This window comes from Sebastes umbrosus, chromosome 9 (assembly GCF_015220745.1).
Source record: "Sebastes umbrosus isolate fSebUmb1 chromosome 9, fSebUmb1.pri, whole genome shotgun sequence".
Taxonomy (NCBI): Eukaryota; Metazoa; Chordata; class Actinopteri; order Perciformes; family Sebastidae; genus Sebastes; species Sebastes umbrosus.
In genome coordinates this window covers 15,223,049-15,245,807 of record NC_051277.1, presented here as the reverse complement: position 1 = coordinate 15,245,807, position 22,759 = coordinate 15,223,049, and the positions used below count along the sequence as shown (strand labels likewise).

The window sequence follows — 22,759 nt, the reverse complement described above, 5'->3', positions numbered from 1 at the left end:
CCAGTTCAGAGAACCTTATTAATCAAAAACAACAACAACAACAACAACAACAACAACAATACTACTACTGCTAATAATAATAATAGATTCACCATTTTAGGATTAACATACCTTGATACAAGACTGCTCATGCCCCCACATAAAACTATTCAAACAGTGTCTCCAAAATAATCCAATGCTTTCAAATAATTTTTGAAATGTTAAAATATAGACGATACATTTAGACTAAGAGGGGGACACTTTCATTTTAGATACAAAAAGAGAAAAATATTGTTCAATATCTTCTTGTGTATCATTTTTGCTCATACACTATGTTTTAGTTGCTCGGATTGAAATATGTGAAAAAAATGATTAAAGCATGTTAATCAATGAGATTAAACCTACTGAACGATCATTTAAAGTTGCATACTGTAAATTGAAATGTTGTGTGCCTCTAACCATATCACTGGCAGTATATACTTTATGTTTATGAACTGTAAAGACACAAATATCTATTGAAATAATGATTGTTCTGAAAGATTTTTGGCAACTTAGGAGACAAAAACATCACACATATCTCTCCAAAATAAGGTCTTTGTTTGAATATACCCTGATGATTAGCAACAAAATAGTATTTTTATTGTTGTTGTTGATATTGTTATTTACTACTACTATTACTACAACAACGACAACAACAACAACGGTAACAAAAGACATCTATTTTCAGATGGAGCTTTAAACATTGTGCTTTTGTTCACTGATTTAACACTGAATGTTGGCACACTTTCAGAAATAATGACCAACAGCTGTTACAAAATTCAAGAAAATAATGCAGCCATTTAATTTATTATTAACTTATAACAATAAAAATGCATCAAATGCAACGCTGTCAAACATTCAGAATGAAACTACTGTTTCTGGAAGCTGCTCTGTAAAAACTCGACTGCAATGCCTTTCATTCAGTATGCATTCATTTTCTGTTGTATAGTGTTTGCAATAGTACTATTTACTACTGGACAACACCATATTCTATATATTAAGGAAACAAGAGCATTATTATGAAATTGAATTGAAAAATATTTGAGCACCATGTACTATTTTGTCAAAGTTTTACCCTTTAATGTGAAAGACTGCAGGTCATATTAGTTCTAGGGAGGATGCATTTTCCACAAAAGCACATATCAATAATATTACATACAGAAGACCAACTCAGGAAAGCGAGAATCCACTAGCAAAATAGAATAAACACAGAGGCTCTATTGTAAATGTGTTCTTACTGCTCTAATACCATGTCCTATTATCCATCAATAATGATAAACGTCTAGTGAGGATAAATCCCGAAGAGGAACTTGACACTGGCACCAGATTACAGCAACAACATAAGCAAAGCATCAAATTCAGATAAACCTCAGTATTTTAGCCAAGTGTGTAAAAGAAGCAAATGTACTGAAACCCAATTCAGTAAAGTTGGAATGATAACAGCTGAAAACACAGAAGTAACTATCTCTAAAAATGCAACAGAAGTTCAGCACCAAGGACAGCGAATCTAGGAGCCTAATTCAAAAAGGTTTTCTCTCACAGTAACATAAAATACAGCAATCATGCATCCAGATAGAGACAAACAGGATAAAAAAAACGAGTGGTCTAAAAACATTAGATATATAAATATATTACGGAGAGTATGCATGCCTAGTTTAACGGTGTGTGTCTGCGTCTGAGTGTGGAGGGTGAGGTGGGCGGATGGGAGATTGTTATGATGCTCTGTAAACGTTTTTTAGGAGCAGTTTGGCTTTAGTATTTGCATCTTGGTTGAAAACAAGTTAAGAAATATGAAATATAGAAATGTGTCCCTACCTCAGGAGAACTATCACAATCCCCAAACGCCTCAGCAAAGTCTGATGGACTTTTCCTCAGAGTCTGGTCAGCAGGCAGTGTGTTGTCATTGTAAGAACTGACGAACTTAAAGTCACTGGTTCTAGAACCTGTTGTCAGGTAGGCGTCATAGTTGTAAGCGCTGCGTAAAGTTCCTGTTCCGTCAACATCTGCGTAATTAGGAGGGAGATAAGCGCTGGGGATGGCAACTGCTCCATCAAACAACAGTCTGGGCTTTCTCCTGCGACAAAACCTCACACCCAGGATGATGATGATGAAGGTCAGGAAAAAGGTGGACACAGACACCAGCGCGATGATCAGATAAGAGGTCAGCTTGGAGTTCTTCTCATCATAAGAAATATCCTTCAGTTCTGGCACCTCAGCCAAGTTATCCGAAATCAGTAAATACATGGAACAGGTGGCAGAGAGAGAGGGCTGTCCGTTATCTTTCACTGCCACAATAAGGTTCTGTTTCATGCTGTCAGACTCAGAAATGTCCCGCTGTGTCCTGATCTCTCCGCTGTGGAGACCGATAGTGAAAAGTCCCGGATCAGTGGATTTCACTATATGATAGGACAGCCAGGCGTTCTGTCCGGAGTCCGCGTCCACCGCTATCACTTTGGACACCAGAGAGCCTCCGTGTGCAGCTTTGGGGACCAGCTCGGTCATGAAGGAGTTGCCCTCCGGGGCGGGGTACAGTATCTGAGGAGAGTTGTCATTCACATCCGATATGAAGACACTGACGGTCACGTTGCTGCTGAGCGGAGGAGAACCGTTGTCTCTGGCCATCACGTGGACTTTAAAACTCCTGAACTGTTCATAATCAAACGACCTCACAGCGTGGATCACCCCCGTGTCTCCGTTAACAGATAGATAGGAGGACACCGGGGCACCGTTCACCTCACCAGCTAACAGAGAATAAATCACTGTACCGTTTTGTCTCCAGTCGGGGTCTCGAGCAGTAACGGAACATAAAGTGGAGCCAGGTTTGTTATTTTCACTCACATATGCGCTGTAGGACTGTTCCTCAAACACAGGTGGGTTGTCGTTGATGTCTGCTACAGATAACTGAACAGTTTTAGAGGAGGACAGAGGTGGAGAGCCCTCGTCAGTGGCACTGATTGTAATGTTGTAATCAGACACTAGTTCACGGTCCAGTTGTCCTGTGGTCACCAGAGAATAATAGTTTTTAATAGAAGGAACCAACTTAAAAGGGACGTTTTGCTGAATGGAGCAGCGGACCTGTCTGTTATTCTCAGAGTCTCTATCCTGCACGTTAATGATGCCCACCTCTGAACCAGGAGACACGTTCTCAGGTATGGGGTTAGTCAGTGATTTTATATATATAACTGGGGCATTGTCATTTATATCAGTAACGTCTATGATGGCTTTGGCATAAGAAGTTAATCCCATACCATCTTTTGCTGTGACGCGCAGTTCAAATGATGATGCTGTTTCGAAATCAACTGTGGTTGTCAATTTTATATCACCTGTCTTGTGATCTATGGTAAACATTGACTTCATATCTTCTGAAATATGTCCAAAATCATATGTCACGTCTCCATTTAGTCCCTCGTCTGCATCAGTAGCGCTCACTGTCAGCACCACAGTACCTAGTGGAGAGTTTTCAGGCAGACTGGCTTTATAAACGGCCTGGCTAAACACTGGGACGTTATCATTAGCATCCTGTACAGTTACATGTATGACTACAGTACCTGATCTCTGAGGAGAGCCTCCATCTAGAGCTGTGAGAAGCAGATTGATTTCCTTTAAATTTTCCCGGTCGAGCTCTTTGTTAAGCACAAGTTCCACAGAATTGGTTCCAACGCCCAAAATAAAATTCTCATTGCTTTGGAGGTTGTACGTCTGAACTGAATATTTGCCTACATCCGCATCATGTGCTTCTTCTATTGGAAAACGAGCACCTTTGTCCGCAGATTCACTGATATCGATATGGATCAATTCTTTCTTAAATTGCGGAGAGTTATCATTTATGTCCTGGACATGCAGACTAATTCGATGCAATTCTAATGGATTCTCTAACATGAGCTCTTGTTTTAAAACGCAGGATGCTTTGTCTCCACAAAGGCCCTCTCTGTCGATCCTCTCAGCAACAGTCAGATCCCCGTTATGGAGGTTTAAATCACAATAACGTTTGTCGCTCCCATCGGTATCAATGCGGGCCTTTCGAGCAGATAGTCGGCTTGTTTCGAGACCCAAGTCTTTGGCGATATTTCCGATCACGGATCCGCGTTTCATCTCCTCCGGAAACGAGTAGCTTACATCCCCATTGGAAAAATGCAAAGAAAAGAGCAGCAAAGCAACGGCACAGCTTTGTAATGCCAGTCCCCTGACAGCCATCATGACGCCAATCTGGAACAGTAAACGTCCCCTACTCAGTGAACAGGAACACAGCAAAAAAATGAAGGATTTAAACCAAAATCAACACAATCCAAGACCAAGTCACTGCCTCTCTGGACGATCAACTGCAGCACATTGACTCACATTGTGCGTCGACAACAGTGGGTGGATTCCGACACGGAATCTATAACAGCTGGTGGATAGCGACATCGTGAGTCTCCATTAGATATTACATAAAGTACTTCCACTAGCAGCAAGTCTGTACAAGCCGTACAATTATGAAAACAACACATAGAGATCATATTCATTTAAACGGTAAACTACATACTGAAATGCTTTGAGACGTGTTAAGAGAATCAAACGTAAATGGCACGTCTAAAACAACAGCATTGCTTCACCAGGGCATGTCAACTTAAACACTACTTTTTAGGTCTTAAAAATAAACTCATTTTGTCGGAACATGTATATCTTTGTATTAAAATCAAGTATATAGTTTAGCGTAAAATTAATACATCTGAGAAACTATCCTTACACTGACATCTCAATACCATGTAGAGAGAAATAAGGGAAGATAGACAAGTTATTAAAGGCACAAAAAGAACAGAGTTTGATTAAATTGCAGGATTCTGATCACTTTACTCAAAATCAATACATTCTTGCACAAGCTACTCAGTATTAACAAAATCCAACAAGCTGGACTAACACTAAACTTTACTGCAACATGCATCTAAAATTGGATAAAAAAATAATTAAAAACTAGCGAATAAATTATCATATAGGTAATAAGAAACAGCCTATATTATCTATGTGAATATGACAATGCTATCAAAAATATACAAAGAAACTATGGTAGATTTGTTAAACGGGAAGACTCCTCAAATCTGAGGAGCATGTTGTTGTAAGGTAGAGGAAGAAGACATACAACATAAATGAAAAATGATAACCCAGACATCAAAAAGTCAAGGCCAAAATATGATTTACAAGTTTTGTTTTTTCCTATGTGAAGAACGAGTCAATCGGATCATTCTTAGCCACAACAACAACCACTGAGACCAAGCCCATATTAGAGAGCAAAAGCAAGGAAATTATCAAATCAATGACTAAATCTTTGATGAGCATTAACGAAATGAGGAACGAATACATTTAAAAAGCTAAGAATAATATAATTATTATAATTTTCAGTGTGCAAGTACCAAAATATCTACAAAGACAGCCCCCATGGGCAACTAAGGACAACTACTATACAGTGAGCACAAAATGCATGACATATCTGTCACTGATATGAGCTGGTATTGTCTTAGCGAAGAAAACATCTAACCACTATTGGAAAAAAGCTTTATTGATATTTAAAAATACGGATTATATCAGTATCACTTCAGCACCAGTCGCAAGTCTGAAAAAGTGAGTAGCCTTTTTTTCTTGATAAAATAATGGATCAAATGTTTGATGCTCTTACCTCAGGAGAACTATCACAATCCCCAAACGCCTCAGCAAAGTCTGATGGACTCTTCCTCAGAGTCTGGTCAGCAGGCAGTGTGTTGTCATTGTAAGAACTGACGAACTTAAAGTCACTGGTTCTAGAACCTGTTGTCAGGTAGGCGTCATAGTTGTAAGCGCTGCGTAAAGTTCCTGTTCCGTCAACATCTGCGTAATTAGGAGGGAGATAAGCACTGGGGATGGCAACTGCTCCATCAAACAACAGCCTGGGCTTTCTCCTGCGACAAAACCTCACACCCATGATGATGATGATGAAGGTCAGAAAAAAGGTGGACACAGACACCAGCGCGATGATCAGATAAGAGGTCAGTTTGGAGTTCTTCTCATCATAAGAAATATCCTTCAGTTCTGGCACCTCAGCCAAGTTATCAGAAATCAGTAAATACATGGAACAGGTGGCAGAGAGAGAGGGCTGTCCGTTATCTTTCACTGCCACAATAAGGTTCTGTTTCATGCTGTCAGACTCAGAAATGTCCCGCTGTGTCCTGATCTCTCCGCTGTGGAGACCGATAGTGAAAAGTCCCGGATCAGTGGATTTCACTATATGATAGGACAGCCAGGCGTTCTGTCCGGAGTCCGCGTCCACCGCTATCACTTTGGACACCAGAGAGCCTCCGTGTGCAGCTTTGGGGACCAGCTCGGTCATGAAGGAGTTGCCCTCCGGGGCGGGGTACAGTATCTGAGGAGAGTTGTCATTCACATCCGATATGAAGACACTGACGGTCACGTTGCTGCTGAGCGGAGGAGAACCGTTGTCTCTGGCCATCACGTGGACTTTAAAACTCCTGAACTGTTCATAATCAAACGACCTCACAGCGTGGATCACCCCCGTGTCTCCGTTAACAGATAGATAGGAGGACACCGGGGCACCGTTCACCTCACCAGCTAACAGAGAATAAATCACTGTACCGTTTTGTCTCCAGTCGGGGTCTCGAGCAGTAACGGAACATAAAGTGGAGCCAGGTTTGTTATTTTCACTCACATATGCGCTGTAGGACTGTTCCTCAAACACAGGTGGGTTGTCGTTGATGTCTGCTACAGATAACTGAACAGTTTTAGAGGAGGACAGAGGTGGAGAGCCCTCGTCAGTGGCACTGATTGTAATGTTGTAATCAGACACTAGTTCACGGTCCAGTTGTCCTGTGGTCACCAGAGAATAATAGTTTTTAATAGAAGGAACCAACTTAAAAGGGACGTTTTGCTGAATGGAGCAGCGGACCTGTCTGTTATTCTCAGAGTCTCTATCCTGCACGTTAATGATGCCCACCTCTGTACCAGGTGACACGTTCTCAGGTATGGGGTTAGTCAGGGATTTCAAACTGATAGCAGGTGGGTTGTCATTGACATCTGTTATATCTATAATCACTGTACAATACGAGGTAAGACCTGGTCCATCCTTTGCTCTTACTCGCAGTTCAATGGAGGTCTCAGTCTCATAATCAATTGAGCCGACGACTCTTATCTCTCCTGTCTTATGATCGAGTTTGAACAAAGAGACATGCTCATCAGATACATGATCAAAATTGTACGTAATGTCACCATTGGGTCCTGCGTCTGCATCAGTAGCGCTCACTGTAACAACTACTGTATCTGAAGGAGAGTTTTCAGGCAGACTGGCTTTATAAACGGCCTGGCTAAACACTGGGGCGTTATCATTAGCATCCAGCACAGTGACGTGAATGATCGCAGTACCTGATCTCTGAGGAGAGCCTCCATCTAGAGCTGTAAGCACTAATCTTAGGTCTTTCTCTTGCTCTCTGTCTAATTCTTTTACCAACACCAATTCGGAGTGTTTCCGTCCACTACCCTCTGTATTTACATTAATTGTGAAATGCTCATTATTTTGTAAATTGTAGCGCTGCACAGTATTTGTACCGATGTCTGCATCATGGGCTTCAGTGAGTAAGAATCTAGCTCCTTTGACTGCTGATTCTGTTATTTCAAATGAAATCAAGTCCTCACTAAACTGTGGGGCGTTGTCGTTTATATCTTGCACATGAATACTGATACGGTGAAGCTCTAAAGGGTTTTCCAAAACGAGCTCTTCTTTTAAAACGCACGTCGCCTTCTTACCACAAAGACCCTCTCTGTCGATCCTGTCCGTAACAATCAAATCTCCGGTGCTCAGGTTAATATCACAGTAGCGCTTGTCATTCCTGTCCATGTCAATGCGGGCTTTACGCGAGGACAGTGTGGCAATCCCCAGGCCGAGATCTTTGGCTATATTTCCAATCACAGACCCGCGTTTCATCTCCTCTGCGACAGAGTAGCTCACGTCTCCATACGCAAAATGCAGGCTGATGAAAAGCAAAACAACACAAAAGCGATTCATAGAAAATCCTCTGTGCACTGTATTTCCCATGATCGACCGAGCGTTCATCCTCCCCTGGCCAATTCTTTCAAAGTGGTCAAAGACGGCTGTATTCCTCGTTATATCCGAATATCATTCACAAAGACAGTCTTTTGTATCGTCCTTAACCGACGGACACACGGCACCACAATAAGCTTTGCAATGGTGGAAAAGAATGGATGAAGCTGGGGACACTTTCGGCCTTTGTTGGTGCACAGTGACACCAAGAGTTTCAATCAGTTATAGCACTGCAAACTAAAACAAGTTGACAACTTCACTAATTCTATCAAGGCAAAACATGTTGTTATTTAGCCATTATTTGTTTATTATAACAACATTGTAATAGACTGTGTAATGGGTATATTTACTATACTATAAATAGCCATGAAACTGTTGTGATGGCCTTATCCCTTGTGTGATTGCCGTATTTGTAGAGGCTACAGTGTTATTTATTGACTACTGAATATTTTCTGCATTGTGTTCTTCATAAGCTGCAAAACAAATCAACCCTTAATATATGTAATACTGCAAAAGACACTGTATTCCACAGTACTAATTGCTATAGTTGATTATTATTTGAAAAAATAATTAATCAAAACCTGGTTCAAAGATGAAATAATGTACACAGATACTCTGATTAACTGCATGAAAAAATGCAACAGAAAATTGAGCCATAATCCCAAATTAAACAGAGTAAGGTTAGGTAACAATGTCACACAAAGCACTGCTTTTACTAAGTATTAATCATCTCTTCAGCAGACTTTCAGATTAGAGACCAGCATGACTCTATCTACCATCACAGGCAGGGACAAATGAGGGACAAACAGGTTTATAAAAGAGAAACATGGAGACCGATAGCCCAAACATTTCTGCAGTGAATATTATTTAAAATTGCTAACATATTCGCTGGATTTTTTTTAATGTGTGTAGTATGAAAAAAAGATGTTTGATGAAAGTTGAAGCTTCATTAAACATATGTAAAGCCCGTCAAAAATACCGAAATCAAATACTACAACTAAAAATATATGTTTAGTATTATACTGGATTATAATTTACTAGCTGAAGAATATATAAATCATTTGAACTTGTTTAATAGACCAACTTAAACTGAATACAAAAAATGTTGCTGTGAAGATAGATGATGAAATCTCCAAAATAGATGGCATACTCCGCACTAAACTAAGATATTAGTGTGACAGCACTGGTGCCATTCAGTGACCCACACTTATTATTTCTAAATGACAGTCATGCTGTGCCTCACTGAGCACCAAGGCAAAAGCTTATCTTATAGGACTCAATTTTATTTGCCAACTGAAAGCAAAGTAAATTGCAACACGCGCCTCTACTAGATTGTGTTATCCACCAAATTTTGATAAGTTTATGTTGTGATAAAGTTTGGAACAGCAGTCTGTAGTTTTCTTAAAGTTCATCAGATGAGGTATCAGTGAAAGCAAAGACCCTAAAGCACGGAGGTCATCATCACTCCACTTGTTTGAAACATGAAAACAAAAGCTTGCTGATATTACAAACGCGGTTGTATGGTTAACTATGTCTGCAGCATAAAGTTGTATAGTTAAAGTTGAGGGCTGGTATGGTAAGAAAACATAACCAACCCCCTGCATTGTCATGAAGACAATAGAGAGACCAACTAATCCATGCAGCTATGCACCTATAGTTTACCTTTCCTCCTAAGCCAGTATGGACACACAGGACATCACTTGACAACATAAGAAAGTGTCAACCTAACCCATTTCAAAGCCGCTGTACAAATAACTGCTCTACTTGCTTAATATAGTTGTACTGAAAAAAATATTTGATAGCAAAAAAAGGCTTTTGTAAATCTTAAATTAACATATTAAGTAAAGGAGACATTAAGAAGAGGTCAGCAAACAACTGACTATGGATTGAGGTAGCTGAAGTAACACTGAGGTCTGACCTTTTATGTAAAAATCCTCCTATTCAAGGATTGGGTAGTCGTCAAATTCTATATGTAAGGGCTTTTAGTTGGAAAGGAGTAATCAAACTCGCCATTAGTGTAATACTGTCCTAAATGCATTTTGTTGCCAAATACAGTCATACTGCAACAGTATGAAGCCCAATCTGTAAGACACAGTTTCTAAAGAAATTGTCAATATTCCATACTTTGACACATGAAGCCCCCCAGTTTCAATCATGTACATAAGCTGTAATGACTGCTTACAGGTGAAACTGCATGTTTACAAGGCACTAACTTTGCTGAATATGGGGCATTTCACCATGGGCATCCATGGGAATGTCAAGCAATGAGAGAAAAATACAGCTTTTACACTCTTTATATACATGCCATACTTTGTTCTTCCAATGCAGTCATATCAGAATATTCTTCAGGATTCTTCAGAACTCTATACTACATAAATCGTAAACAAATACAATTTAACTGGAGCAAAAAATGAATACATTTTTTTAATTACTAAAATTAAACTATTCAATTGCTGCACTATAACAATTGTTGTGATGTACCATGACATCTGGAATGCCTTGAAAAGCACCCTTTTTAAGGTTGTTATGAAGCTATGTGTTGTTATGTGTTATTATGAAGCTATGCGTTGTTGGGATGTTTTACTGTGTAGCATGTATGATTTTACCTCTTGTGGGACTACAGGAAAGACAAGAACAAATGTCCCTACGGGGACATTAAAAGTATATAGTGTCTGATCTAATCATACTACAATGGGGCTATATGTTTGTATATTTTCCAAATGGCAACAAAGACAAAAGAAGTATGGCAAATTGCATTGAACAAAGAAGCTCAAGATAAAACTGTTTTCAGCACCAGGGACAGAGATATGACGAGTACGGTCACATGGCAGAGTAGTGTGCTAGTGTGTGCAAGGTGGGAGGAGCAGGACCCTTGGAAAACAACCCTTCAAATAGCATTAAATAACATCCAGCATAACAACTCAACAGCCTTTGGACACCATCATTAATTGTTACACCCATTGCACAATGCATATGTCTGTTTCCAATCACAAAAACTGAAGAGGCCAAGCAAAATGTAAACACTCAAAACAAAACTGAAGAATACCATATAAAAAAGGTTTTAAACGCTATGGAGAAATTATATTAGAGGGTTTGCCTACCTCAGGAGAACTATCACAACCTCCAAATGCCTCAGCAAAGTCTGATGGACTTTTCCTCAGAGTCTGGTCAGCAGGCAGTGTGTTGTCATTGTAAGAACTGACGAACTTAAAGTCACTGGTTCTAGAACCTGTTGTCAGGTAGGCGTCATAGTTGTAAGCGCTGCGTAAAGTTCCTGTTCCGTCAACATCTGCGTAATTAGGAGGGAGATAAGCGCTGGGGATGGCAACTGCTCCATCAAACAACAGTCTGGGCTTTCTCCTGCGACAAAACCTCACACCCAGGATGATGATGATGAAGGTCAGAAAAAAGGTGGACACAGACACCAGCGCGATGATCAGATAAGAGGTCAGTTTGGAGTTCTTCTCGTCATAAGAAATATCCTTCAGTTCTGGCACCTCAGCCAAGTTATCAGAAATCAGTAAATACATGGAACAGGTGGCAGAGAGAGAGGGCTGTCCGTTATCTTTCACTGCCACAATAAGGTTCTGTTTCATGCTGTCAGACTCAGAAATGTCCCGCTGTGTCCTGATCTCTCCGCTGTGGAGACCGATAGTGAAAAGTCCCGGATCAGTGGATTTCACTATATGATAGGACAGCCAGGCGTTCTGTCCGGAGTCCGCGTCCACCGCTATCACTTTGGACACTAGAGAGCCTCCGTGTGCAGCTTTGGGGACCAGCTCGGTCATGAAGGAGTTGCCCTCCGGGGCGGGGTACAGTATCTGAGGAGAGTTGTCATTCACATCCGATATGAAGACACTGACGGTCACGTTGCTGCTGAGCGGAGGAGAACCGTTGTCTCTGGCCATCACGTGGACTTTAAAACTCCTAAACTGTTCATAATCAAACGACCGCACAGCGTGGATCACCCCCGTGTCTCCGTTAACAGATAGATAGGAGGACACCGGGGCACCGTTCACCTCACCAGCTAACAGAGAATAAATCACTGTACCGTTTTGTCTCCAGTCGGGGTCTCGAGCAGTAACGGAACATAAAGTGGAGCCAGGTTTGTTATTTTCACTCACATATGCGCTGTAGGACTGTTCCTCAAACACAGGTGGGTTGTCGTTGATGTCTGCTACAGATAACTGAACACTTTTAGAGGAGGACAGAGGTGGAGAGCCCTCGTCAGTGGCACTGATTGTAATGTTGTAATCAGACACTAGTTCACGGTCCAGTTGTCCTGTGGTCACCAGAGAATAATAGTTTTTAATAGAAGGAACCAACTTAAAGGGGACGTTTTGCTGAATGGAGCAGCGGACTTGTCTGTTACTTTCAGAGTCTCTATCCTGCACGTTAATGATGCCCACCTCTGTACCAGGTAGGGTATTTTCTGCTATGGGATTTGTCAGTGACTTAATGAAAGTAAGAGGGGCATTGTCATTGACATCTGTGATATCAATCATTAATGTAGAGGATGACACTAATCCAAGACCATCCTTGGCTGTAATTTGCAGTTCATAGGCTGACAACTCCTCATAATCTATTGATCCACTTACTTTCACTTCACCAGTTGTCTGATCAAGAGAAAACACGTTGTTACTTTCATCAGAGATATGATCAAATTCATAAATCACCTCTCCATTGACTCCCTCATCTGCATCAGTAGCACTCACTGTGACAACTACAGTGTCTAAAGGAGAGTTTTCAGGCAGACTGGCTTTATAAACGGCCTGGCTGAACACTGGGGCGTTATCATTAGCATCCAGTACAGTGACGTGAATGACTGCAGTACCTGATCTCTGAGGAGAGCCTCCGTCTGTTGCCACAAGCACAATCGTTAGCTCCTGCTGTTGTTCTCTATCCAGCTCCTTCTCTAAAACTAACTCGCTGTATTTCCCCCCTCCGCTTTTTGCAATAACATTCAGTCTGAAGTTTTCGTTTGCCTCGATGCTATAGCCCTGGATGGCGTTTTGTCCGATATCTGCATCGTGGGCCTCATCTAGACGGTAGCGACTTCCTTTAGGAGCCGATTCACCAATTTCAAATTTGATTGTATTCTTTTTAAACTGCGGTGAATTATCGTTAATATCTTGAACGTGAACACTAATGCGATGCAGCTCTAAAGGGTTCTCTAACACAAGTTCCTGTTTTAAAACGCACGATGCCTTTTTGCCACAAAGCCCCTCTCTGTCCATCCTGTCGGCAACAATGACATCTCCAGTACTGAGATTAACGTCACAATACCGTTTGTTGTTTCCGTCTGCATCAATACGAGCCTTTCGGGCAGTCAGTTTGCCCACCTCAAGTCCAATATCTGTCGCTATATTTCCAACAACTGAGCCGCGTTTCATCTCCTCTGGAAAAGAATAAGACACATCTCCACGGACGGTTTGCAGCGCCAGAAGAAATACTCCCAAAGAGGGAAGCAGGCCGAGCACGGAAAATGCTTTGTGTCCCATTTTCCTGCAAGATCAGTGTTAAATCCACCACAACGAAGACTTATAGAATAAAAAAATAACCAGCCAACCGGAATCCTCCTCGGACTAAAAGCGCAGTCTGATTATAGATGGTGCGACTTCGCTGCTTTCACTAACAGACAATCTATCGTGATTTAGAAATGTGCAGGCGTGTAGGGTAACATAATGTAGCACCATTAAGTAAAGCTGGTGGACAGCGACACTGTGAGCAACTTGTAAGTATTACAAACTATTCAAATAATTCAGTACTCTGATGAGAAAGATTAAAAAAAACTACAAAGTCCAGGATGCAGTCAGATCCAAACATATATCAATGAACATTACAAAAACAAAGTCAGTTTTCTGTTGTAAATGCCAGTGTTTTACCTCAATAAAACTGCTTTTATTTCACTGCAGTGGCAGGAGTGGAAATCTGTAAGGGTTGAGTTGGTTTCAGCACCATGGACAGATACAAAACTATAATGTAACAAGGCACCACGAACCAGGGCCCATATTTATCAGGAGCGTCAGAAGACAAACTGCAAAATCAAATTAATAATAACGAAACTGTGGCCATTATTTATCCATTTCATCACTACTGTAGGCCAGGGGTAGTGGAAAATGCAGCCTTCACGACCATCACTGGTCTACAGGAAAAGTTCAGATCGGCGCAGATTGCATATCGTTTTGATAAATGCTGCATAGTGCCAATACCACAACGGCAGGCTTTAATGTCAGCTCAATCTCGTAATTGTTACGTGCATATGAAACAACTCTGATAGACCATTTACATTAAAGAGTAATGTTAGGTGAAAACATAGGCAGCTCTGTAATATTCATAAATAACAATCTATTGAAAAGTCGGTTCAGCTTTTCGATGATTACACACGGGTAATGTGAAAAATGTGTGACTGCAAGTATTTGGATTAAAAACATATATATAGTCTTTGGATCAATTTTTGGGATAATGAGGCTTGGAAGCAAAAAAAATGAAACTTCAACTAAACAGAGTGCTATGTTGTGATATTTCTATATCAATGGAAAGGGGTTAGCAAGCACTTTAACATAAAACCAAATGTTTTATGAACGAGTGTTTGGATTTATTTTTTTTAACAATTAAGTTGTTTTACAGAGACAATTTAGGCTAAAAGACCAAGTATACTGATGGGATATCATTGATATGTTTTCTGTATCAGCCCATCCCCATTAAGTAACTAACTGAAAAAAGTAATGTGAAAAAAGTAGATTTAGTCAAGAACAAATGTCCCTACGGGGACATTAAAAGTATATCTTGACTTATCTGATCTTACAACAATATATTTTCCAAATGGCAACAAAGACAAAATAAGTATGGCAAATTGACTCAAACAAAGAAGCTCAGGATAAAACTCTTTTCAGCACCAGGGACAGAGACACAATGAGTATGGACACATGGCACAGTATAGTGTGTGAGGGTGTGCAAGGTGGGAAGAGCAGAGCCCTGGGAAAATAACCCTCCTAATAGCATTAGATAACATCCATCATCACAATTCAACAGCCTTTGGACAGCAACATTAATTGTTACACCCATTGTGCCCCTAAAAATGTCGGTTTCCAATCACAAAAACTGAAAAAGCCAAGAAAAATGTAAACAATCAAAACAAAACTGAAGAATACCTTATAAAGTAACGTTTTAAACGTTGTGGAGAGATTATATTGGAGGGTTTGCCTACCTCAGGAGAACTATCACAACCTCCAAATGCCTCAGCAAAGTCTGATGGACTCTTCCTCAGAGTCTGGTCAGCAGGCAGTGTGTTGTCATTGTAAGAACTGACGAACTTAAAGTCACTGGTCCTAGAACCTGTTGTCAGGTAGGCGTCATAGTTGTAAGCGCTGCGTAAAGTTCCTGTTCCGTCAACATCTGCGTAATTAGGAGGCAGATAAGCGCTGGGGATGGCAACTGCTCCATCAAACAACAGTCTGGGCTTTCTCCTGCGACAAAACCTCACACCCAGGATGATGATGATGAAGGTCAGGAAAAAGGTGGACACAGACACCAGCGCGATGATCAGATAAGAGGTCAGTTTGGAGTTCTTCTCATCATAAGAAATATCCTTCAGTTCTGGCACCTCAGCCAAGTTATCAGAAATCAGTAAATACATGGAACAGGTGGCAGAGAGAGAGGGCTGTCCGTTATCTTTCACTGACACAATAAGGTTCTGTTTCATGCTGTCAGACTCAGAAATGTCCCGCTGTGTCCTGATCTCTCCGCTGTGGAGACCGATAGTGAAAAGTCCCGGATCAGTGGATTTCACTATATGATAGGACAGCCAGGCGTTCTGTCCGGAGTCCGCGTCCACCGCTATCACTTTGGACACCAGAGAGCCTCCGTGTGCAGCTTTGGGGACCAGCTCGGTCATGAAGGAGTTGCCCTCCGGGGCGGGGTACAGTATCTGAGGAGAGTTGTCATTCACATCCGATATGAAGACACTGACGGTCACGTTGCTGCTGAGCGGAGGAGAACCGTTGTCTCTGGCCATCACGTGGACTTTAAAACTCCTGAACTGTTCATAATCAAACGACCTCACAGCGTGGATCACCCCCGTGTCTCCGTTAACAGATAGATAGGAGGACACCGGGGCACCGTTCACCTCACCAGCTAACAGAGAATAAATCACTGTACCATTTTGTCTCCAGTCGGGGTCTCGAGCAGTAACGGAACATAAAGTGGAGCCAGGTTTGTTATTTTCACTCACATATGCGCTGTAGGACTGTTCCTCAAACACAGGTGGGTTGTCGTTGATGTCTGCTACAGATAACTGAACAGTTTTAGAGGAGGACAGAGGTGGAGAGCCCTCGTCAGTGGCACTGATTGTAATGTTGTAATCAGACACTAGTTCACGGTCCAGTTGTCCTGTGGTCACCAGAGAATAATAGTTTTTAATAGAAGGAACCAACTTAAAAGGGACGTTTTGCTGAATGGAGCAGCGGACCTGTCTGTTATTCTCAGAGTCTCTATCCTGCACGTTAATGATGCCCACCTCTGTACTAGGTGACACGTTCTCAGGTATGGGGTTTGATAATGAATTAATATGTATCACGGGGGCATTGTCATTCACGTCAGTTATATCTATTACTACCTTTGTTTCTGAAGAAAGGCCATAGCCATCTTTTCCCTCAATTAGCATTTCAAATTTTGTTTCTTCTTCGTAGTCAACATTTTTTGCTACTGTAATTTCTCCAGTATATTCATTTAAAGCAAATATTTGTTTTGCAATGTCACTTATTCCACTGAATTCATATGTTACTTTACCATTCACGCCCTCATCTGCATCAGTAGCACTCACTGTCATTACTACAGTGTCTACAGGAGAGTTTTCAGGTAGAGTAGCCTCATAGACGACCTGGCTGAAAACTGGGGCGTTATCATTAGCATCCAGTACAGTGATTTGTATGACTGCGGTACCTGATCTCTGTGGGTTGCCACCATCGACGGCTGTCAGCAATAAGCTCACCTCTTGCTCTTCTTCACGATCTAATTCTCTGTCTAAAATTATCTCACTGTATTTTGTACCAACAGAATTGGTTAATACATTGAGAGCAAAATAATTATTTTTTTGTAAAATATAGTTTTGCACGGCGTTTTGTCCTATGTCTGCATCACGTGCCGCATTTATTCTATAGCGAGAGCCTTTGGGAGCGGATTCCCTTATTTCCAGTTTAACGGCATCCTTAACGAAGACTGGTGGGTTGTCATTTACATCCTGAATTTGCAAAGATATCCGGTGCGATTCGAGCGGATCCTCGAGTACCAATTCACATTTCAAAATACATGAAATCTTCGCTCCACAAAGCTCCTCTCGGTCAATTCGATCAGCGACGACCAGTTCCCCGGTATCAACGTTTATCTCACAGTAACGTTTACGGTTTCCTTCGAGGACAATTCGAGCCTTCCGAGGTGGAAGTCTGCTTACTTGAAGCCCAAGATCCTTGGCTATGTTTCCAATCACTGATCCGCGTTTCATTTCCTCCGGAAAAGAATAGCTCACATCGCCATAACACAGCTGTAATCCCACAAGCAAAAGAAGTGAGCCGCAGAAAAGGTTCACTTGCAATCCGTTATATGCCATCCTTCAGCAGTCAAAACGAATAAACAAGAATGAAGACGAGATCAGTATTCCTCACAAACACACAGGAAAATACACATATGTGAATGATCCGAGACAAATAGCGGAATGGCCAACAAAGAGGAGGAAGACTGTGGGTGGAGACGCTTGACGACTTCATATGTAGCCTATTTCACTTTTCTATTGGTAGACAGCGACACTCAGAGCATGTCCGAAATATTACAAAATATAGTCACCTGAATGTTGCTGACACAGCAGATGCAACTCAATTAATCTGAAGAAACTTCACCTCTGATAGATTGAAAGATAGACCGATAGATAACATTACGTGACACTGGCAGATTAGGAGTTTGTCATGTGAATTCACATTTACCACGAGGTAATAAACACTGAAGGACAACAAAAATTAGAAACACCCATTATGATGTTTTGCAATGCAATAAGACGGGCCTGGTTTGGACTGTATGATATTAGTAAATGTTTCTACGATTCAATGTATGTCGTTTAAATATGTAAATTAGCAAACACTATTAGAAATACCTGAAATTATAATAAATTAAATACAACATCGCCACAATCAACTGCCTCGAAAAGTTGAATCAACACTTTTGAACAAGTAAAAATGATTGTAACAGAAGTAGAATTGATGATTGTTGCATTCGATTGCATTGCACGTATGTTGATTTTTCTAGTCACACATGTAGAATTGTGTCCTAAATCAAACACAATAGTGTACTGTGGATGACTGTATACAAGTAATAACTGAGCAACATAAAACAAATTTAAAAAGGCAAAGCTTTACAACTATTTTATACAGCCAAGGTCTGTTTCAAATTGTGTGGTTTCAAAGGGGCTAAATGTCGAGGTTAGTTGTGTTAAGGACCATGGACAGCGTAGGATCATGAAACGAAAATGAGGACTTATTTGAGCAGAACCCTACATTTTCTTCAAAAAGATTGTAATTTATGGAATAATAGTGGTTCAGACAAACTTATTATATATTTAAGATTATTGACTCTGACAATTTAAACGTGATTAACTAATGAGACAACATGCCATAGATAAATAATATTTCTCAGTGGTTCAGCACAACGAAAATTATTCTTTGCTTATCCATATATTAAAACAATTTTCAAGTGAAGCCTACCTCCATTGAATCCAGTGATGCACCGAATGCTTCTGTTTGACTTTGTGAGTAGCCTTATTTTAATTGATAAAATAATAGAGCAAATGTTTGATGCTCTTACCTCAGGAGAATCATCACAATCCCCAAACGCCTCAGCAAAGTCTGATGGACTCTTCCTCAGAGTCTGGTCAGCAGGCAGTGTGTTGTCATTGTAAGAACTGACGAACTTAAAGTCACTGGTTCTAGAACCTGTTGTCAGGTAGGCGTCATAGTTGTAAGCGCTGCGTAAAGTTCCTGTTCCGTCAACATCTGCGTAATTAGGAGGGAGATAAGCGCTGGGGATGGCAACTGCTCCATCAAACAACAGCCTGGGCTTTCTCCTGCGACAAAACCTCACACCCAGGATGATGATGATGAAGGTCAGGAAAAAGGTGGACACAGACACCAGAGCGATGATCAGATAAGAGGTCAGTTTGGAGTTCTTCTCATCATAAGAAATATCCTTCAGTTCTGGCACCTCAGCCAAGTTATCAGAAATCAGTAAATACATGGAGCAGGTGGCAGAGAGAGAGGGCTGTCCGTTATCTTTCACTGCCACAATAAGGTTCTGTTTCATGCTGTCAGACTCAGAAATGTCCCGCTGTGTCCTGATCTCTCCGCTGTGGAGACCAATAGTGAAAAGTCCCGGATCAGTGGATTTCACTATATGATAGGACAGCCAGGCGTTCTGTCCGGAGTCCGCGTCCACCGCTATCACTTTGGACACCAGAGAGCCTCCGTGTGCAGATTTGGGGACCAGCTCGGTCATGAAGGAGTTGCCCTCCGGGGCGGGGTACAGTATCTGAGGAGAGTTGTCATTCACATCCGATATGAAGACACTGACGGTCACGTTGCTGCTGAGCGGAGGAGAACCGTTGTCTCTGGCCATCACGTGGACTTTAAAACTCCTGAACTGTTCATAATCAAACGACCTCACAGCGTGGATCACCCCCGTGTCTCCGTTAACAGATAGATAGGAGGACACCGGGGCACCGTTCACCTCACCAGCTAACAGAGAATAAATCACTGTACCGTTTTGTCTCCAGTCGGGGTCTCGAGCAGTAACGGAACATAAAGTGGAGCCAGGTTTGTTATTTTCACTCACATATGCGCTGTAGGACTGTTCCTCAAACACAGGTGGGTTGTCGTTGATGTCTGCTACAGATAACTGAACAGTTTTAGAGGAGGACAGAGGTGGAGAGCCCTCGTCAATGGCACTGATTGTAATGTTGTAATCAGACACTAGTTCACGGTCCAGTTGTCCTGTGGTCACCAGAGAATAATAGTTTTTAATAGAAGGAACCAACTTAAAAGGGACGTTTTGCTGAATGAAGCAGCGGACCTGTCCGTTAGTCTCAGAGTCTCTATCCTGCACGTTAACGATGCCCACCTCTGTACCAGGTGACATGCTCTCAGGTATGGGGTTAGTTAGGGATTTCATATATATCACTGGAGCATTATCATTCACATCAGTGATTTCAATCATTACTTTGGAATCAGAAGAAAGTCCATAACCATCTTTGGCATCGATGCGCATTTCATATTTAGAATTACTCTCGAAATCAAGTGGCCCTATCACTTTTATCTCTCCAGTTTTACTGTCTAATGAGAAAATCTTTTTAGCCCTTTCTGAGATGCGACTAAACTCATATGTCACCTCCCCATTGACTCCCTCGTCTGCATCACTTGCACTTACAGTGACGACTACAGTATCAAGGGCAGAGTTTTCAGGTAGACTGGCTTTGTAAAAGGCTTGGTCAAACACTGGGGCGTTATCATTAGCATCCAGCACAGTGACGTGTATATTGGCAGTCCCTGATCTTTGTGGATTGCCACCATCAACGGCAATCATCACGAAATTTAAATCGTGTTCCTTTTCACGGTCCAGCTCTTTGTCCAACACCAGCTCGACGTTTTTAGATCCATCAGTATCTTCTCGAACAGATAAAACAAAGTGTTCATTATTTTGTAAACTGTATTGTTTAACCGTATTCTGTCCGATGTCAGCGTCATGTGCCTCGTTAAGGCGATATCGAGCTCCTTTGATGGCCGATTCGCTTATTTCCAGTTTAATTGTATCCTTTGGAAAAACGGGTGAATTGTCGTTTACATCCTGAATCAGCAGTGAAATGCGGTGCAGCTCCAAAGGGCTCTCTACGACTAATTCAAATTTAAGCATACATGAAACCTTCTCCCCACACAGCTCCTCTCTGTCAATCTTTTCCCTGATGACAAAATTTCCTGTTTTCAGATCAATATCGCAATAATGCTGATAGCTTTCCTCGGTATCAATACGGGCTTTACGCGTGGACAATTTCCCAGCTTCCAGCCCGAGGTCCTTGGCGATATTTCCAACAATGGATCCGGGTCTCATCTCCTCCGGAGCAGAATAGCTGAGGTCTGCAGCGATGATGTGGACGAAGACAGCAAAGCCGCAGACAAAGCTCAACAACGATTGTCCTTTGAGGTACATTGCTTCTCCCGAAAGATGATACGGACACGCAAAGTTCCCTTGGTGCTGATAAAATTCAAACGTAATGGTAAATGAAGGTACGCCGCTCCTGCAACAATGGCAGCTCTGGTTTTAATGCTTGAATTACTCCTTTTGCAGTGGGTGGAGATATGAACCTCCTCATATCTGCGAGTGAACAGCGACGCCGTGAGTTTACTTGGAATATTACAAATAAACAACTATAAGCCCAGCATAAAATACCACAGTTGCTGCCATGATCAACAGTGTAATGCCCTAATTCAATGTTAAGACGCGTAGTGAAAGTGAGCTATTTTAATGGGATGTTTTGGGTTTGGTATGATAGGCGCATTTAGAGAAAACACTATTCAGCACCATGGACAGCGTTTGAACGGCAAAGAGTAGACCCAAAGCTTTCCCTCATTTAACATGTCTGTTCTTAAATTATAAATAATACAGACTGACCACTAAGGATAAAATATAATTCTGGTTTTGGGATGTATTACAACATTTACAAACTGGCAATGGCTTAAACGTGTTCAAATTTAAAACATCACAAAGCCTACAAAAGAATCATACCTTATTTAAACATGATGTCAATATAAAATGGGAGGCTATTTTATTTTCTCTGTGCATCATTCGGTGGTTAACAACAAATACATGTTACTATGAAGTTCAATAGGCATATGTGGGTTAGGCAATGTCTGAGGGCAACTTAATACGCTCAGTAAGCTTCATTGAACAAGCTTTCTGTTTTTTCACCAATTAAGAACATCCAAATGTGATAAAAGCTGACAGCCAATATCACATTTACAACAGTCGCTTGAAATGTAATCAAACATGGCGCGGAACTAGGCATGTCTGGTCAGCTTGCGTTTCTAAAAAGTACCACATATAAAAATTCAAACTTTGATTACTGCTACTTTAAGGTTTGCTGGGATGACAGGAACAAATAACAGCATGTCCAAAAGCAAGTGATGAACCCAATGTACAGATTGCGGTCACAGATATGCAGTAAAAATGGATTTGTTTATATGCAGGTGAAAAGAACGTCTGGCATCATGGTAAAAAACGGCCTAAATTTAGTTGAGAAAAAAAACAACCATGTTTGGGTTACATGTAACCGGTAACACTTTATTGTAAGGGTATATGAATAATCATGAATTCATGCGTGATTTAATACATGAAAAAAAAAACAGTAATAGATCCATGAGTACTTCATGAACTATCAGGAAAGTCCAAGAATTAATATTATATTATGCATGACTTAATGCAAGAACAGTACCTAAATTAACGCAATAACTAAGGTATCACCATCATGATTTCTGAGTTATTAATGATGTCCATGTCTTTTTCATAATTAAGTCTGCAGTTAAAGTGACAGGCCAAAAAACTGTCCAGTCAGAGCAGTGCACATGTTGAATTCCAGGTGTTGTGATCATG

The 22,759-nt window shown here is 41.1% G+C and overlaps 6 protein-coding genes across 6 annotated transcripts in view; all 6 read right to left on the bottom strand.

Moving 5' to 3' along the window:
- LOC119493899 (protocadherin gamma-A3-like) overlaps positions 1-22,759 on the bottom strand; it is a 131,788-nt gene that overhangs the window by 83,093 nt on the left and 25,936 nt on the right. The window lies entirely within an intron of this gene.
- On the bottom strand, positions 489-4,301 carry LOC119493907 (protocadherin beta-16-like). The gene has a single exon (XM_037779423.1). The coding sequence runs from the start codon at positions 4,213-4,215 to the stop codon at positions 1,771-1,773; it is 2,445 nt and encodes an 814-aa protein (XP_037635351.1). The 5' UTR covers positions 4,216-4,301; the 3' UTR covers positions 489-1,770.
- Positions 5,587-8,105, bottom strand: LOC119493908 (protocadherin beta-16-like). The gene has a single exon (XM_037779424.1). It carries the CDS (start codon positions 8,087-8,089, stop codon positions 5,648-5,650), a length of 2,442 nt encoding a protein of 813 aa, XP_037635352.1. The 5' UTR covers positions 8,090-8,105; the 3' UTR covers positions 5,587-5,647.
- Positions 11,073-13,593, bottom strand: LOC119493911 (protocadherin gamma-A11-like). The gene has a single exon (XM_037779427.1). It carries the CDS (start codon positions 13,576-13,578, stop codon positions 11,146-11,148), a length of 2,433 nt encoding a protein of 810 aa, XP_037635355.1. The 5' UTR covers positions 13,579-13,593; the 3' UTR covers positions 11,073-11,145.
- On the bottom strand, positions 15,196-17,799 carry LOC119493892 (protocadherin beta-16-like). The gene has a single exon (XM_037779411.1). The coding sequence runs from the start codon at positions 17,682-17,684 to the stop codon at positions 15,210-15,212; it is 2,475 nt and encodes an 824-aa protein (XP_037635339.1). The 5' UTR covers positions 17,685-17,799; the 3' UTR covers positions 15,196-15,209.
- Positions 18,776-21,518, bottom strand: LOC119493883 (protocadherin beta-15-like). Its single transcript, XM_037779402.1, has one exon. The coding sequence runs from the start codon at positions 21,317-21,319 to the stop codon at positions 18,791-18,793; it is 2,529 nt and encodes an 842-aa protein (XP_037635330.1). The 5' UTR covers positions 21,320-21,518; the 3' UTR covers positions 18,776-18,790.

Excerpts from the sequence above, each read along its gene's own strand:
- LOC119493907 (XM_037779423.1), bottom strand. The coding sequence starts at position 4,215 with ATGATGGCTGTCAGGGGACTGGCATTACAAAGCTGTGCCGTTGCTTTG.
- LOC119493908 (XM_037779424.1), bottom strand. The coding sequence starts at position 8,089 with ATGAACGCTCGGTCGATCATGGGAAATACAGTGCACAGAGGATTTTCT.
- LOC119493911 (XM_037779427.1), bottom strand. The coding sequence starts at position 13,578 with ATGGGACACAAAGCATTTTCCGTGCTCGGCCTGCTTCCCTCTTTGGGA.
- LOC119493892 (XM_037779411.1), bottom strand. The coding sequence starts at position 17,684 with ATGGCATATAACGGATTGCAAGTGAACCTTTTCTGCGGCTCACTTCTT.
- LOC119493883 (XM_037779402.1), bottom strand. The coding sequence starts at position 21,319 with ATGTACCTCAAAGGACAATCGTTGTTGAGCTTTGTCTGCGGCTTTGCT.